At 40.2% G+C, this 18,637-nt stretch overlaps 1 protein-coding gene across 7 annotated transcripts in view; it reads left to right on the top strand.

The window, feature by feature from the left end:
* The window catches only part of PIBF1 (progesterone immunomodulatory binding factor 1), a 186,256-nt gene that overhangs the window by 109,974 nt on the left and 57,645 nt on the right, over positions 1 to 18,637 (top strand). For all 7 annotated transcript variants that reach the window (XM_045011564.1, XM_045011573.1, XM_045011581.1 and 4 more), the window contains one exon: positions 9,912 to 10,062. In XM_045011564.1, the coding sequence (XP_044867499.1) occupies positions 9,912 to 10,062 (151 nt within the window). The remainder of the gene's footprint in view (positions 1 to 9,911; positions 10,063 to 18,637) is intronic.

Raw genomic sequence — 18,637 nt, 5'->3', positions numbered from 1 at the left:
AGTGTTACACAATCTTTTTTTTTTAATAAAAGTTACAAAACTTGCAATGGAGTAAAAATTTCAGATGTTATAAAATACACAAGGAATTGCCATTGAAATGAAGCAAAATTTATTGAAGCTAGTTCTTCCTAACGCACATAAAAAGTGGGATTGTAGGTAGGAAGAGGAACGGAACAGAATGATCCTTCATGAAGAGAGATTGAGACCCCCTTGCATTACTATTTATTGTTAAAAATTAACGTACTTGTTCTGAAAAAAAATTCAACCTGTGTCGTACAATTCTACCTTTCTTCACTAGTTACAGGTGTATGTTCCAAAACTGTGTAACCCATCAAGGAAAGAGGAACATTATATTGCTGGAGAGGGAGTTTCCAGTCCTCAGATGGGGCACAGCACTTGTATCTGGTTGAGCTCAAGGTCATGCCTTCAAGGTTCAATGTTATGTGGAGAACAGATATTTTAGACAATTTTTAGAAGTTTTACAAAGTTTACTTAGGTATAATTTTCGTCTCCTTCCGAATCCCATACAGTTTGTTTCAGGTTACTAAAGCAGTCTAGATTTTCTAGTGGTGGAATATAAAAAGTAGTTCCAATACAATTAAAAAAAACCTTCTCTCTAAAATATCTTTATTTTGAAATATTGCATATACAGAATTACAAATGGTTTGGTGTCATATAAAAGTGTTTGTGTCGCTGGTTGGGATTAACCTTCATATTTCACTTCTAATTTTGCTAGTTGTGAACAATATGACAATCCTAGGTGCTAAGTTAAAACCTTAGATCCTAGGTGCTAAAATAAAACAGATAATCTCAAACGTCTACTGATAAAATCTCTTACACCACACTACACCTCTCAATACATATATATACATGCACTCATTTCTTTTAATTAACTTTTTCTATTTAATCTCTATGTTAAAATGCCCTGTGTAAATATTTGTCAATATCATTAAAGTTCCCCATGACTAGAGGTTACTTGAAATTAAATTGAATATTATTGCTATAAATTCTAACCTAATTTTTTCCAATACAGTATATCATGCTATAATACATATTATTTATAGAATACTTGTCATTTTATTAAATGATGTAGTAACAATCATCTCCATTACATATTGCTTTAGTATTGCAGGTTTTGCTTTGGTACATATTTATATATTTTACATTGAGCACTGCTGACTCTCTTGTTTCACCTATTCAAAAAAAAGTAATATGATTTTAAATAAAAATTTGAAAATTAGAAAAATAAAATCCATACTGTTTTCTTAACTTATTCCTAATTCTCTGGGTATAAATATGAAACAAAGAACATCTTGTTCTTATTTATAGTAAAGTATGCATTATTCTTAAAGTGAAGCTCAATCCTGATGCTGAAGGAGAAGTAGAAGCCATATTATTAGGGCTTGTCTGTGCACAAAAGTTGTACCAGTTTAATGATACTGGTATAGTTAAAATATATCCCTCTCTTGTGGATGCAGTTATACCAACATAAACACCTTTATGCTGGTATAATTTATATCTATATGGGAAGCAATATCAATATAATAGTGTCCACTTTAGAGGTTGTAGCAGCATTTCAATAAAAAACAACAACCTCTAATTGAAATAGTTGGACTTGTACAAAACTATGTACAGCTTGTTTTACGGCTGAAGAAATCAAGGAGAGCTGTGAGTTTATGTACTGTTGTAAATAGCCTTAGCCAATCCCAGTTATATCAAATCTAAAGACTTGGAACCAGGACATCTCTTTGTGGCCAAGCTTAGAATTTAACTGTACTGTACTCACAGGACTCCTGACAGATCAGAGATTTAAATAAGTGCTATCAAAAATTTATCTAGTTCTATTTACTAATATAAGGAGTATTAGAAGGAATACTTGCTTTGAGTTCAAACTTCTTTATTCAGTATCTATCCAAGTTTGGTCTCTGGATCATATCATATTGTACTTTTGACTCGAGGGCCTTCATGAGTAGCTTCCCTTTTTTTTAATCCCACTTTCCAAAATTGAATGGCATTGTACTAGTTTTTGGTTCCTTTCAGTACCTTTCCTCCCTGAAGATGGTGAACTTAAACTATGTTATGATCACCAGTACTTACTGGCTCAACGATAGTTACTTTTTAAACCACTCCTGCTTGTTACTTAGGCCTAAGTGGAGAAAAGCCTCTCGTGTGCTCTAGAACTAGCTTTTCCAAAAATTCATCTTTAAGTTGTTGAGAAATTGCTTTTTTTGGCTTGTCCAGTTGTGACATTTGACCATTTTATGTTGTTGTAATTGAAGTCCCCTGTTTGTTATATTAGACTTTGTTACCTCTTTGATTGCTCTCAACATTGTGTGCACAGTATTCCTTTTCTGATCATTATGCCAGTATTATAACCTTACATGTTACTCATGTATTTCTGTAACCTGGGTTTTATATCCATACAGATTCAACTGAATTGTCCTCTCCACTCACAATTTTTATCTCCATAGATTCTGTGGAATCTTCTAGCCCTTCTTTGAGTGCCCTCTGCATATTCCCACTCTTGGGATATGTGCCAATCAGTGCTGTTGAATGGTGCAGCCTTCTACTAGTAGTGCTATTAGATCACTTACATGCCTCCCCCTTACCCCCAGTATCTGAGCACATTCTGAGGTTGGGGCTATAAAAAGGGGCATGGCAGTGGTTGTCGCTGACCATGGATGGATGTGATCCTCCTTCAGATTAAAGGTCCTTTAGACAGTTAACTAAGTGCCTTGTTCGTTGTTTTAATAATTGGATAGGTAGTAATTAGTGTGATATTCCCCAGGCTACAACCTGGACTGCTGAACTGCTGTGTCCCTTTAACTCTCCAGCCCAGGGTGCCTTTTACATTGCTGTGCTAGTGAACAGCAAGTCCCTCCAGGCTCTCCTCACTCAGAGCCATCCGCATGTAAAGTCACTCCCAGCTGAATATGTGAATGCTATGCCCAGACATCCATGAATAGATACAGGCTGACTCCACCATATCCCTCAGTCCCAGCCTTGTCACCCAAAAATATGCATCTTGTACTGTTCAGTAGCCCACTGGACTGTACAGGCTCATAAATTAGCCTGTCATTCCAACAAAGGATAATGAATGTGCACCAGCGTTATTGTCTCAAGTGGAGGCCTCCCAAATACTTCAACCAAACACACTGGTTTAGATAAAACAATAAACGTGTTTATTGACTAGAGAAAGATAGATTTTAAGTGATTTATAAATGATAAGGCAGAATTGGTTACAAAAGAAATAAAAAGATAAAACCCAATCTAATTCCTAAAATTTACCAAGCTAAATACGATTTGAAACAAACATCATTCTCACCACACCAGATGCTGCAGACAGTTCACAGGCTGAATTTCCTTTCAGACTGGACCACTCCCCTTTGTTCAGTGTTCTTCAGGTATTTCTTGATGTTATGAGCAGAGCAATACAAGGAGGAGAGGTGAGGGAGGAGGCATTTTTCTCCTGTCTTATACTCTGAAAGGAAAAGTCTTTGCTGGGTCATGGGGTGAGGCAGTTACATTGCATACATGCCAACTATCTTTCAGATGAATTATAAATTTCTTGTTTAAAACTTCCCTGCTGGTGAATCTCCAATTAAGCAGGTAATGGCCTTTTAGCACCTCGCTGGCATGTGAGTGTGCCTTTGTCTTTGAGAAATTAGTCTGTGTGTTACCCAGAACTACAGCATATTTCACTAACAATCATATAGAGGAATCTCATAATTTTACACGCAGTGGTGTTACACATATTTTAACAGGACAATGATATTCAGCAGATTATGAGTTTTCAAATGATACCTCACAAAGCATGCTTTGCACAAAATATATCATAACCATATAAAAGGGGTAAACATGGGATACAAGGTGCCACAGTTAGTTTTAGTGTTAGTTACTGTTGTTCATTATGTCGTTCATGGCTCCTGTATCAACAGATCTGATGACAGGAGAGAAGTCTGTTACTCTGATCCAAAATATTCTAGATGATGAACAAGGAGATGTGATACCTCCACATCACGAACAAGAACCTGCAGGCAAATTCTCTGCAGATGAAAACTTCAGAGTAATCTCATCTTCTTCACCATCTGAGGATGCTGTCTGATTTCAAGAGTTAATCAGCAGATTGGTTTCTACTTTAAAATTACCTTTGGTTTCAGTGGAGGAACCTTCTCATCCTATTTTGGATATCCTGGGAAATACCTTTACAAGCAAATTTTCTCATCTCTTGCTGGAGGGTCTCTGGCAGCCATCTAAATCAATATGGACTACTCCATCTTTCTGTCAACCAATTGCTAGAAAGGCAGATGAGCTGTATCACATTCCGTATGAAGGATTTTCTTGTTTCCATGTACATCCTCCTCTTAATTCTCTATTGGTGGCTACAACAATGCAAAGGTCAAGATTGGGATATTTGTGTTCTACTCCCAGTGATAGAAAAGGGAAAAGGCTACATTATTTGGGAAGGAAACTGGGGTCTTCATCTTCCAACATGTGAATAGCTAACTACCTAACTATAATGGCCAGATATCAGTTTTACCTTTGGAACAAAATTTCTCTGTTTATCAAGAATCTTTCCAACAAACCCTGCAGACTGACTCATTAAAGAAGGCCAAAATGTTGCTAAGCATGCACTGAGAGTGTCCTTTGATATCTCAGATATATCCTCAAGATGAGTAGTAACAGCAATAACACTCCAGAGATATGCATGGCTGTGCTCCTCTTCTCCATGAAAGGAAGTCAAAAGTTGAGGAATTTCTGTTTCAGAGGGATGGACTTTTCAGTTGAAAAACAGGTGAAATTTTAGAAAACATGAACGAGACAAGATCAACAGCTTGATCTTAGGATCTCTTGCCACCTTTCAGGAAGAGAATTCCTGTATCTGTTTTCAGATGTCAGAGACAATATTCTCCATCTTATTTTACTTCTTTCTCCTCTTTCAACATAGGCAGATGACACTACCAGCAGCAGCAATAGCAATCATCTATTGAGTGGTATAAAAGATGCCACTTTAAATCCAGGGTGAGACAAAGTAATTAGTCTTCAATTATTTCTTTACCTTCTTTACCATGGGTTTGACATGCAATTGACGAGCAGCACACCAACCTTAAAGTCTGTTTCCTAGACAGTTAGAAACCTTTAAGGCCGATGTTAAATCAACTGGCTAAAGAATACCACAGACTGATGGTATTTGGACACTATAAAGGATGGATATACCATAAAGTTTGACACCTTCCCTCCAAACCAACCTCCCCTCTTCCCCTTTTCAGGGATCCTTCTCATGAATCAGAGTCAATAACAGAAACCAACTCTCTATTAAGGGATGAAGCAATAGGGGAAGTTTCAATAAATCTCAGGAATCTGGGGTTCTTCTCCCATTATTTCCTAATTCCAAAGAAAGAATTGAGGTCTTTGTCTGATCTTGGATCTAAGGAAGCTAAACAAGTACATTCGAAGGACTCGCTTCGGAATGATAACTCTAGGATCCATTATCCCTTCCCTGTCGTATCTAGACTGGTTTACTGCTCTTGATCTCAAAGAAGCTTACCTTTATATTTCAGTGTAAGACTGTCACACAGGAAGTACCTTAATTATGCCATAGGGCAGATCATTTCCAATACAGCGTGCTCCTCTTTAGCTTTTCATTGGCACCCTGAATCTTTACAAAATGCCATTGTATAGTGGTGGCTTTTCTGGGAAGACAAGGGTTTTTTGTTTTTTCTGTTTTTAAACAATTGGCTTCTAAAGCAGCCCCCAAAGATGAACTAAAGGGCATCAACTAATTCACGTGCTCTCTGTTCCAAAGTTTGGGGTTTTTCATGAATAGGAAAAAAAATCCCTATTGACCCCCTCACAAAATTCTGTTCATGGGATAGTTTCTCAACTCCAGAAGGACAAGGGAAATTCCTGAAGATAAAACATGATTCGGTCTCTATTTTAGAGTCTAAAGTTTTTTCTCTCCTACTGTGTCTTAAGGCATCAATCACCTATGTCATGTCTTATGCAAAACAAAGGATGAGACCTCTTCAACATTGTTTGGCAAAGAACTTCAGGCAGGCAGTAGGCAACATGGACTTACCATTTCAGAGAAATCCAAAAATGTATGGATCAGAGTCATGTACTAAGAAGAATGATGTTCAATCCTTCCTCCCTGTCCATAATGGTTACAACAGGCACCTCAAAAACAGGCCAGAGTGCACACCCACCTCAACACAGTTTTAACAAGGGTCTCTGGAATCAACAGGAATGTCATCTTCATATCAGCATTCTAGAGTTAAGAGCAATTCAGTTGACTTTCAGATAATTCCTTCCTCAGATACAAGGATCTGTGGTTCAAGTGACCATGGACAATATGGTAGAGATATACTATGTAAATAAACAGGGTGGAGGAGTCTGGTCCTGGCAGCTTTGCAGGGAGGCAATGAAGCTCTGGGATAGATGTATACTGAACAAGATTTTATCCAGTTGCTCTGCGTCTGGCAGGATCCCTCAACCAGTTAGCAGACCAACTAATCAGAGACTCTTCCCAGTTGCATGAATTATCCATGAAAGATTCTGAGTCAATATATATTTGCTCTTTGGGGTACTCCAAAAATAGATTTATTTGCCACAAGGATCAACACACAAAGGACCATTATTTTTGTTCAAGAGTGGACATGGATACACAGTCTCTAACAGATGCATTTCTCCTCCATTGGAGCACAGAGCTAATGTATGCTTCCCCACTATTTCCTTTAATGTTGAAGGTTGTGAAAAAGATCAGACAGGACTCAGCCAAGATCATGCTTGTCACCCTAGCATGGCCAGAGGCAACAGTGGTGTAAACAGGCTTGCTCCTTTTTTCCAAGGAATACTACAGAAGCTTCACTGGACCTTCTGTCACAGCATCCAGGGAAATGCCATTTGGATCTGCTTTCCTTGCATCTGACAGCATGAGTGTGTTGTTTTATATTGAAGTAATCCACTAGCTTAATAATAATTCATTGCTAGTAACTTAACAACAGTCTTTATTAGATCATAATTAACATATTTAATCTTGCATCTTAACTCAGATCAGTCAGTCTAACCTAAAACCAACTGCCTCCTCCAACTGTCAGCTCCCATACCCTGAAGATGCTATTAATTCTCTTAAAGCCACAGTAACACTACAGTGGGCAATAGGGCTCTGACAAAATGAGAGAAATCTTACTCTGTAGATATATACATGTTTTACTTAATGCTAGAAGACAGTCAACTACAAAATGTTATGATTTTAAATAGAAAAGATTTTCACTATGTATCTGATTAGGGTATTGATTCTGTGTCAGCTCCTATTCAATCAATACTGGAGTATTTGCTGTTTCTGGAAGATAAGGATTTATCTGTTGCATCACTATGGGTGCATTTCATATGCAAATAGATGGTAATACTATATTCTTGCATGATATTAAGAATTTTTTCCCCCAAAGGTTTACTAAATTTGAATTACCTGCTGAGAGAACTTATTACTCCGTGGGTTTTGAACTTAGTACAATACTATCATAGCTTATGTCTTCACACTTCAAGCCTTTATCTTCTTGTTCTCTGCTTAATCTGTCAATTAAGCCTGTATATAACCAAGAACATCAGCCAGGAGAGGTAGTGAACTTCATGTCTTAATGGCTGACCCTCCATTTCTGAATTTTTATAAAAATAAAGTACCATATATACTCATTCATAAGCTGATTTTTTTTAGTAAAAAAAGGAAGCACCAGAGAAGGGGGTCAGCTTATGAATGAGTATAAAGAGGGAGAAGTGGGACACAGTCCCTCCCCGCAACAGAGGGAGCAAGGAGAGGCAGCACAGCCAGCAGAGCCAGAAGGGAAGAGGCAGGGCCAGAGTCTCTCCGCTTCTGGCCACGTTGCTCTCCCCCCTGCCTCCGAAGCAGCTGCAGCTCCAGGGCTGGCAGGCTGAAGCCCTGCCGCTCAGCCCCGCCCCACAGAGCAGGCTGTGGTCGCGCCACCCAGCCACCGGAGCACGCTGCAGTTGTGCCGCCCGGCCCAGCCCACTGGAACATGCTGCGGCCACACCACCCGGTTTGGCCCACCAGAGCAGGCTGCAGCTGCGCTGCCCAGCCTGCCGGAGCAGCTCCAACCAGGTCAGAGACATCCTCCCCTGGCCCTCTCCAGATAAGGTGGGAACGGATGGGATGGGGAGAGTGTGGGGGTCCCGGGTTAGGGGTGGGGTCATGTGGGGGGGGGATGACAGGGGTTACTCCCCTGACTCCCAGCTTCTCCCCCCCCACCAAAAAAAATTTCCCCACCAGTTGCTGTCCCGGCCTGTCAGGATAAGCAGCTGGAGCGCTGGGACACTTAGGTTTACCTTCGTGCCTGCGGATGCTCGCGGTAAACAAACCATCTCAGCCCACCAGCAGCTTATCCTGATGGCCCGGGAGCCAAAGTTTGCTGACCCCTGAATTATAGAGTTGGCTTATGAATGGATTATAAAATTTTTCCATTTTTACTTATCCATCTTGGGGGTGGGGTCGGCTTATAAACAAACCGGCTTATGATCGAGTATATACATTATAGAGTATATAGTTCTTCCCCCACATCCAAGATTCATTCCAAAAATAATTTCCAATTTCCATGTCAATTAATCTGTTACTCTTTCAGCGTTTTTTTCCCAGATGTCATTCAAATAAGAGCGAATCAAAGTTCCACTGTTTGGATGAAAAAAGATTGTTATATTTAGATAGGACCAAGGATTTTAGATTTTCACACAAATTTTGATTCATATGTGGGTAACTGGGAACCCCATTTCCACGCAGATATTATCTAGATGGGTGAGGCAGTGCAAGACAGGTCCTGCTAATTGAAATTTGTAACGCAGCCATGGGGAGTTCAATACATATGATTAAACATTCATTAGATAACATGGTTAAATTGGGTGCCCAGTTTGGTAGATTGGTTCTACGTGCTTGGACATTGAGAGGAGGGATGGGAAGGGGGCACATAAGCTATCTATTAGGCACTACTAGTAGAAGGTTGCACTGTTCACTGGCACCTGTTGACACGTGCCAAGATATGAATATGCAGAGTCCATCTTGAAGGACTTTGGTTACAAGTAAGTAATCTCCATATCCTGTGTACATCCCCACTTATTCCATCTATTTTCTCCTTACTGTATAGTATATAGCTAGATATTAAAGAATTACACTGGTTTTTGTCATTCCACTTTGTTTTAGTAACGTTTCTTTTGTCATGGTCTTTTTCCATTTCCAGGCATTCTAGCTCACCTGTTTTTGCTTTTAAGATTCTCACATTTGCATTTACAGCTTCTACTTTGAATTGAGTATGTGCTTATTTTTATTTAAGTCCTCAGCCTATTGTGTTAATTATTTTTGCTAGTCTTGAATGTTGTTAATGTATTAATATTTAGTTCTCTATATTTATAGGAAATAAGTGCATCATAAACATCAAATTGTGATAATTATGCATTTATCCTTTTATTAAAGAAGTCCCTTGAACTAATCAAAGTAAACAACAAAACAAATACCTTCCATTATTTAAAATCCTATGTACAGTATTAAACACTCCCCCCACCCCTTATCCTTTTTTCTTGATTCTCCTCCCATGAGGATTTTGGTTGTGTCCTCAAGTAGAGGCTCATGAAATCACTAGAGCTTTAAAGAGCTGTCAGATGTCTTGTCGCATGGCACATAACTCAAGAGAGTAGATCTGTCCAAGATAGTATATTTAGAGAATATCTGCTGTTAAAAAGATTTTTTCCCTTTTCTGAATGACACATTAAATTGGACTTTTCAACAAACACTGAAAATCTGTTATCTTTAAATATTAGACTACTGAATCTTTCACATACGTGTTTTCGCCTCCCTCAAAAATATTTTATAATCCCAATCTTTGCATTTGTTTTGTTGTTCATTCTCTCAGGTTCTCACTAAGGAGTTTTATAGCCTTCAAGCATCTAGTGAGACACGCATTACTGAACTTCAGGCACAGAATTCTGAGCATCAGGCAAGGCTGGACACTTATGAAAAACTGGAAAAAGAACTTGATGAGATAATAATGCAAACTGCAGAAAGTAAGTTTGGACCCAAATTATACTGTTTTTTCTGGTGGTACTGGTGTTCTTATAAAAGATTCATTGTTTGTGATGATATATAATATTTAGCACAAGCCTTTTTAGGTAGAGATTCAAGGTGCAATAAATCCTTTCGGTACAAATTACATAGTGTGTATTGAAAAAATTATTGCATTTTATATTAAAAATATTTATTGCATCTTAAACATCTGTACTAAATATTATAAATTTATATACTTATATACTTGTGCTAAATGTTAAGCACTCCTTATTATACCAAACAATCATCCCACTGTTACCATGTTACTCTCTCCACCTCTTGTTTCTTATTGTACTCTTTGATCGTTAGGTGTATGGGACATGCACTGTCTTTTTTTATTACATATTATATAGCATCTAACACAGACGTGGGCAAACTATGGCCCACGAGCCACATCCAGCCTGTGTGGCCGTCCTGCCCTGCCCCTCCCCCGCAGCCACACCGCTGCACAGGCCACGTTCTCGCCCTCCGCTCCCGCTGGGCAGTGTGTGGAGCGCAGCTGGCTCTGCCCGAGTGTCGCGGCTGCAAGCTCCTGCTGCTGGTAAGGGGGCGGGGAGTCCTGGGGGGCTGTCAGGGAGGAGGGGGCGGTTGGATGGGGCAGAGGTTCTGGGGGGCGCAGTCAGAGGATGGGGAACAGGGAGGGTTGGGAGTGGGAATCCTGGGGAGCCTGTCGGGGGCGGGGATGTGGATAGGGGTCGGGAGGTCAGTCAGGGGACAGGGAGCGGGGGGGGTTCGATAAGGGGGTGGGATCCTGGGGGGGGCAGTTAGGGGTGAGGGGTTCCAGCAGGGGGTGGTCAGGGGACGAGGAGCAGAGGGTGGTTGGATAGGGGGTGGGAGTCCCGGGGGGGCTGTCGGGGGCGAGGGTGTGGATAGGAGTTGGGGCAGTCAGGGGACTGGGAGCAGGGGGGTTGGATAGGGGTCGAGGGTCCAGGGAAGGGGCAGTCAGGGAACAAGAAGCGGGGGGTGGATGGGTTGGGGGTTCTGAGAGGGCAGTTGGGCGGGGAGAAGTGGGAGGGGGCGGATAGCGGGTAGGGGCCAGGCTGTTTGGGGAGGCACAGCCTTCCCTACTTGGCCCTCCATACAGTTGCGTAACCCCGATGTGGCCCTTGGGCCAAAAAGTTTGCCCACCCCGATCTAACATGATAAAGCCCAATCCTTGGTTCTCCAATACAATACATAAATATAATTTGGCTTTAATTCAATGAATGGTTAATATTAATTAGGTATGGTCCAGGAAAGCTAGAGCCAGATATGTATTAGGTACTGATGAGGATTCAAAATTTTGGTTCAAGATAAAACCATGACTAGAGTTCAGGTTTGACAGTGTAGAAATCTTATAAGCTATTTTTGAAAGATGTTTGCCCAAAGTGGCAAAAATAACAAGATCTCCCGTTTTACCTGATGAAATCCTGGTGAGGTCATTTCTTTTCATGAGATTTCAACTATCTTGGTTCATATCCAGACTGGATCCAGAAAACAGGCCCCTTTCAGTTGCAGGATCAAGGTCTTAGTTCCTGTTTCCACCTGAAACTCACTGTGTTTTAAGTACACCATGGAGTCCATGTGGTGCCCTGAAATGCACTTGTTGAAGGATCAGCCCTAAGGTTGAAAGGCATATTCAAGGATTCTGATCCATCTCCCACCTTCTACCTGCCTTCCTTTCACCCAGAAAAATCCAGAACAAGGATTCTATTTGAGGTTCCATTTAGGGACTACATGTCATTAAAATGAGATAGACCAATGATATATTCACTTAAGTACAACAAAGGAATTTTGCAAAAGGATGTTACATTTTATGTGTAAATAACAGCTCACAAAAGAGTGTGAGGTTATAAAGATGCCTTGGATTGGGCTGAGGTGCTTTCAGCAACTAAGATATGGATATTGTAGAAACTTTACAAGTAGCTGTACCTGGAAGCTGGCATGGCTGTCTAATTTTGACCCAGTATAACTTTTATTAATGTATATTTGATATATGCTACTGACAGTAATATAAACACATGCTGTTGGAAATGCATGTGTTATTCTTCCAGAGGGATATTTATGTGTCAACATCAGATACATTTAGAATTGTTTAGACTTCCATCCTCATTAGGATAATGAAGAATTTTCCCAAAGAGAGAATCATAGTTTGGAATGGTTTCTTCCTTATGCCTGCAAACTTTCTTATTTCATCTGGTGTTTAGCAGGTAAAAGATCTGTTGCTGGAATTGAAAGTATTAGCTACTTGATAAATATTTAATGAGTTATAATTAAACCTTAAAATTGTATGCTTGCAATACAAGACTTTTTGAAAAAATTGGTTTACTATTGAACTGTTGTTCAGTTTTTAAAAAGGAAAGAATTGTAATACAAATTATTATTTTACCATGCCTATTTTTACTGTTACTTAATATCTACCATTGTTTTTTATTTTTTAAAAAAAAAGATTTGAGTGAATCTAATGATGATGAGAATGAGGACATTGCATTCTTTTGAAATTAATCATTGGTATTTTTTACTGTTATAGCTTCTGAGGTAGTGGAAGCTATAATTATAGTTGTATTCATTTTAACCCAACCTCCTCCAGTTGATTGTAAGTTTTTTAAATAGATCTCTTTATGGCTGAAATCTTCCATGCTTGGTCTCAACAAAATGGTGATCTTTTGGGGAAAATTAAAGGGGACAAAATTGAGCCTGCTATTGTTTAAAAACATGTGAGGAGGAGGAAGGACAAACGTTCCCTGTATATTACAACTGAAATCTTGGCATTTTAATTCAAATAACCAAAGAAGCAAAAACAACCCATTTGAAGAAAATATGTTCATTATTTTTAAATTTCTGAACATTTATATTTGGATCATTCATTTGTGTGCCATAGAAATCTTGTAATCTGCTTCCCAGAGCAATATGAAACAAAAGATTTAGAATTAAATCCTGGCTCCATTGAAATGGGATTTTACCATTAACTTCAGTGGGGCCAAGATTTCATCCTTTGAATTCTGGGGCCACTCTGAATCTCTTTACCTTGAAAAGCTATACTTTTCGGGGCGGGGGGTGAGGAGGGGGGGTTGACTGATAAGGCCTTTACTCTTGTATGCTATCTTTGTCCTTGTAAGAAATGATATATTTACGCAAGTGAAATGGCTTGTATCAAATAATGTTGACATTTTTTCTCTGCATAGCATGTGCATGTGGAAGAGACTTTGAAATGTGATTATTACTATCACTTCACTGACTCCTCATTATGTTTCACTTATTAATACTACAATAGTCTGTAATGGCCTAGTCAGGGATCTGTCTGTTTTAGGCATTTGTACTATTTGTCGTAATAACTGAGTGCCTTCCACATAAATAGCAGTGGTGAAATCACTTGGAATCTCTGGGTCATCTTCTTTTTTGGGGTTAACACTATACTGGGATATTTTTGGTTTTAGATTGTTTGGATGATTGGGGGGGAGTGGACTTTTGAGTGGATGAGATATCAGTGTTGTGAATGTCATTCTTATGATGGGGCCATTTTGTGCTAAGCATAGTACAAACATTAATTTAAAAGACTGTCCCTACCCCAGTGAGCTTACTGTGTCCAATACAATTGATCACAACAGGGGCAAAAACAGTATGGGGGATGGAGGACGGGGATAAGATAACAGTAAAACAAGCATGTTTTAGCTCAATGAGCATTAGTCTTGGCTCATTGCCTTCGTGTCTTTGCCTGCCAGGCCCTACATTTAGATAGCCTGTGCCTACATATCTGAACAAATAGGGTAAGATTCTGTGCTGATCCTCTAAGGGTATGTCTACACAATAACTAGACACCCTTGGCTGGCCTGTGCTAGCTGACTCGGGCTTGCAGGGTTCGGGCTTCTGGGCTGTTTTATTGCTGTGTAGACTTTCAGGCTAGAGCTTGGGCTCTAGGACCCTGTGTGGTGGGAGGGTCCCAGTGCTTGGGCTCCACACCGAGTCCGAAGTCTACACAGAAATGAAACAGCCCTGCAAGCCCGAGTTGGCTGGCACAGTCCAACCATGGATTTTTCTTTGCTGTGTAGACATAGGCTAAGAGGCCCAGCACAGAACTTGCAGTCCAGTGGGAGGAGAGGGTTTAAGGTGGCTTTAAGCCATCTTTGCATCCTCCTGATCCTGTGGTATCTGGGAGTTGGAGAGGTCCCTAGTATAATTAGACAGCCCTGGAGGTTTGTCTAAGTTATGATGTTCTCCCCAAGCTACTCCTTTTAATAGCATTGTATCAAATACAAATAATATGGAAGAGCAGGGTGAGACACAAGGTGGCTGTGATAACAACAGTCTTGCTGCTTACACAATAGGTATATGTTAGTAGCAGTGGGATTTCCTAGTACCTAACAACTGTGGATATATTTCAGAGTAGCAGCCGTGTTAGTCTGTATCCGCAAAATATAGTTACTCCCATATTTAGATGTAACCCCAGTCCCATGTTGTTTGTATTTGTCACAATGCTATTGAAAGGAGTAACCTGCTCTAGAAAAATTTACATTTGTAGTGTGTCAGGGAGCATGCCCTATGTTAACCCGATTTTAATTTTTGTAGGTGCGTAAATCTTGTACCCTTGGACTATAAAAAAATCCAGCTTTTTAAAGCAATTTTCATTTGGTTTTAAATCCTTAGAAATATGTTTTCAGATTGCTGAGTTATCTAACTCTAAATAGATTGCTTTAGCTTTATTTTCTTTGCTTTTAAAAAGTTAAAATTCAATGTAATATTGTTTCTGTTATAATTTAGTTTACTAATAAAAGTATTGGTGTAGGTATAATTTATATCATCATATGTTTAAGGGAAAGCTTTATATGTTCTTAGTTTGTCAATAATAGCCAAGCCTTGAGATAATAGATTAGATCTTTTTTTTTTCCTGCATTCAGATCTGAGATGCTGTTGCCAATATTTTGTCCTGTACATTCTGTGCACATAGTTCTACTTAGAGTGTATAATTATGCTATTGCATGTTGCAGCAATGGTATTCTGCCAGAGAAATAAGAAACGCTCACTCTTGGAGCTAAAATTACTTATTTTCTATTTTATGTCACAAATGAGATGGTGAAAGAGGAATAATTAACTATTTTTATGTGAAATCATTTAAATTAATGAACTACACAATATAAAATAACCCAAAAGATAATACTTTGAGACTTCTGAAACTAGATTGGACAATGCATTAGTAAAAATATATTTCAGAGAATAATCATGCACTTATAGGAGGATGGACTGAATAGGTCTTTCTCTCTCTGTGAATTTTATAATTAGTAGGGCATGTATGTTTTATTTTCGAAGCTGAGAAAGAGAGAAAATGAGTTTTTTTGTTTCTTACCCCAAAATATCCATTTTCAAAATACGTAATCTGTGACAAACTATATCTTCAAAAGCACTAACATCAAAGTCTTAATTAGTATACTTGTTGGCAGTTTCAGGGGAGAGTCAAAGAATCATATTTGCATGGAGATTGCACCCTTCAGAAAAAGTTAAGGCATGTTGGCCCAGTAGTGTGTGAAGGAAGTTAGCATTATGAGTGCATTTGTGGCTAAAGTGTTGACTTCAGCCCTCAAGGACATCAATTCTTTTTCATTTCCTCTTTGTTTCATAAGCACTACATTCACTTCAGATTTAAAAAGTGAAGAGTGTGTGTGTGTATGAGAGAGAGGGAGATTATAAACATAATTGCTTAAAGGTTTAATCAGTTCTTCTTTGGTTGCAGACTTGTGTGTGACCAGTGCACTGAAGTCAGAGAACGTTGCCTAGAAATACCTGTAGGAGCACTGCATGCCCTCTGGCCCTTGTAGCCTCTCTTAGGACTATTTAAGCGTAGCGCTGCCCTGACCCCTTCAGTTCCTTCTCACTGCCCACAGCTTGACTCGGATCATTCCATGTGGTACCTTAACTTACAGTTTTGTTGTTCTCTCAGCTAGTTTTCTCTTGATATTTTGTCTCTGTTAGTAGTAGTGCCCTTGGCTCAGGGAGATTCTTCCTCTTCTTCTAAAAGGTGTGCTGGGTGGCACTGGGGTTCCTGGAGTGCTCAGGATAGAGCTGGGCCATCTACATGCTCTCCTATAGAGAAGCAAGATCATTCAAGCACTGTACCATCAACTCTGGTACTGTATGTTGGGCGGCCATTGAGTCTAGGACCAGCAACATCAGCCTCAGCACTGATCGTATCGATCCCACAGGTTTATCAAACAGCAGCAGATTTACTCTTCCTCTTTGTTGTGGACTCACTATTTGATATAGGCCACATGCATTTGAGATTGCACCTTCATCCTCTTCAAACTTTGTTGAAGTTGGTCTGTCTCTCATTGGATGGATTGTCCAAGTGCCACTGTCGATTCTGGAATCCCTAGCATGGTGGGCAGATCAGAACAATATATGTGAAGGTGTCTCCTTTTCCTGTCCTCCACCGACCAGGACTATAGTTACCCATGGCTCCACACTAGGGCGGTTATGGGGCAGGGAGAGGAACGCATCTAAGTACATAGAAAATTCAGATTTGTGGACAGAACGGGAACCCTCCTTTCACATCAACATCGTGGAGCTTTGAGTGATTTGCAATGCATGCTGGGACTTTTGGGTCAGATCAAGGGCACAGAGATTCACATACTTACTGACAGTACTACTGCAGTGTATTATGTGTACAAGCAGGGTAAAATCTGCCCCAACCAGCTCTGTCAGGAAGCAGTAAAGTTTTAGCTCTTCTGAGGATGCCCTCATTCATATAGCTGCACACTTCCTGGGTGCTCCAAATTAGTTGGCTGATAACCTCAGCAGGAATTTCTCCCAGAATCACGAGTGGTCTGTGAAGAACAGCGTTCTGAGGTCCAGCTCCAGAGAATGGGGCATTCCAACTATCAAACTGTTTGTAATGAAATGACAAAAAAAAATATTATCAGTTTTGCTCTTGAGCGAGTCTCTTTAACTGACATTTGAATTGGGGATCAATGCTCATGTATGCCTTTCCCCGGATCCCACTCATCCATGATGTTGTTCACAAATTGAAGATGGATCTTGCCAGACTGATCATCATTGTGCCAGCTTGGCTAAGACAGTGTTGGTTCTCTGATCTTTCCAGTCTGCCTGTTCAACCTCTGAGACCCCCACCTTCCCAAGCTACTTACATAACACCACAGTCAGAGTTGGCATCCAGCAGTGAGCAGTCTTCATCTCACAGTGTAGATGCTGCACAATTAGATGAAGAGGAAAGACGATGTTCAGAAGCAGTTCAAGAAGTCCTACTTAATAATAGAAAATCCTCTACTAGGTCTGCCTATTTGGCCAAGTTGAAACATTTTTTGGTTTGGTCACTGGCTGGAGGAATTCAGCTGTGCTGGCCTGCATTTAGGACATTTTGGATACATATTAGTAATCTTCAGGTCTCTCTCTCAGCTCATTGAGAGTCCACTTGGGGACAATCTCGTCATTCCATCCTCCAGTCCAAGGAAAGTCAGATTTCTCTAACTCCATGGTAGTAAGATTTCTTAAAGGCATTGTCTGTCCTCTTTACATCTGTAAAACTAGCAGTTACTTTGTGGGACCTTAATACTGTGCTGGCTGTCCTTATGGGACCTTCTTTTGAGCCCCTAGCAACTCATTCTCTGTCCCTCCTTTGCCAAAAAACAGCCTTCACGATGGCCACAATATCCACAAGGAGAGTAAGTAAACTGAATGCCCTAATGATGGGGCCTCCATATAGTCAGTTTTTCAAAGACAAGGTGACCTGAAGGCCATACCTTAAATTGTTGTCTAAATTAACCAAACAATATATTTACCTGTATTTTTTTCCTAAGCCTCACTCAAATGCAGATGAGCAACCCCTTCATTCATTAAATGTGAGATGATCCTTGGTATTCTGTCTGGAAAGGACTGAACCATTTCGTGCATCACCTTGGCTTTTTGTCTCCTATGTGGATCAAATAAGGACCAGTCAGTTTCTGCACAGAAGATGTCCAAATGGATTACTTCCTACATTGCGATGGCATATAGGGTAGCTCAGGCCACACTTCCCCGGAGACTGGTGGCTCACTCGATGAGGACCCAGGCAGCTTTGGTCACTTTTCTCAGTGAGGTGTCAGTATTGAACATTTGCAGGGCCATTATCTGGTCTTTCATGCATGACTTTTGCCAGACACTACCCTATTAGGTGCTATGTCTAGATCAGATGCAAATTTTGGAAAGGCAGTTCTGCAGTCGCTGTTTAAGTACTCTGCGTCCCACCTCCTTCTGTTATGGCTTGTGAGTTACCTGAGTGGAATACATGTCTAACCACTCAAAGAAGAAAAAATGGTTACTGGACTGTTGTTCTTTTGAGATGTAGGTGCAGACATGGATTCCACCCTCTGCCCCCTCTGTATTAGAGTCTCCACTCAGGATTCTAGTACAAAGGAACTTGGGGGGCCAGAGCAGTGACGCTCTTAAATAGTCCTAGGAAGGAATTTGAGGGCCAGAGGGCACATGCGTAACCCACTGGGTACTGCTAGGCAACATTCTCCATCCTTTTCACACTGGGCACATGCACTCCTGAGTGTAATACACATCTGC

Source organism: Mauremys mutica, chromosome 1, assembly GCF_020497125.1.
Source record: "Mauremys mutica isolate MM-2020 ecotype Southern chromosome 1, ASM2049712v1, whole genome shotgun sequence".
In the NCBI taxonomy this organism is placed as follows: Eukaryota; Metazoa; Chordata; order Testudines; family Geoemydidae; genus Mauremys; species Mauremys mutica.
Note: the sequence above shows the minus strand (reverse complement) of the source record. Positions and strands in the feature narration are given on the sequence as shown.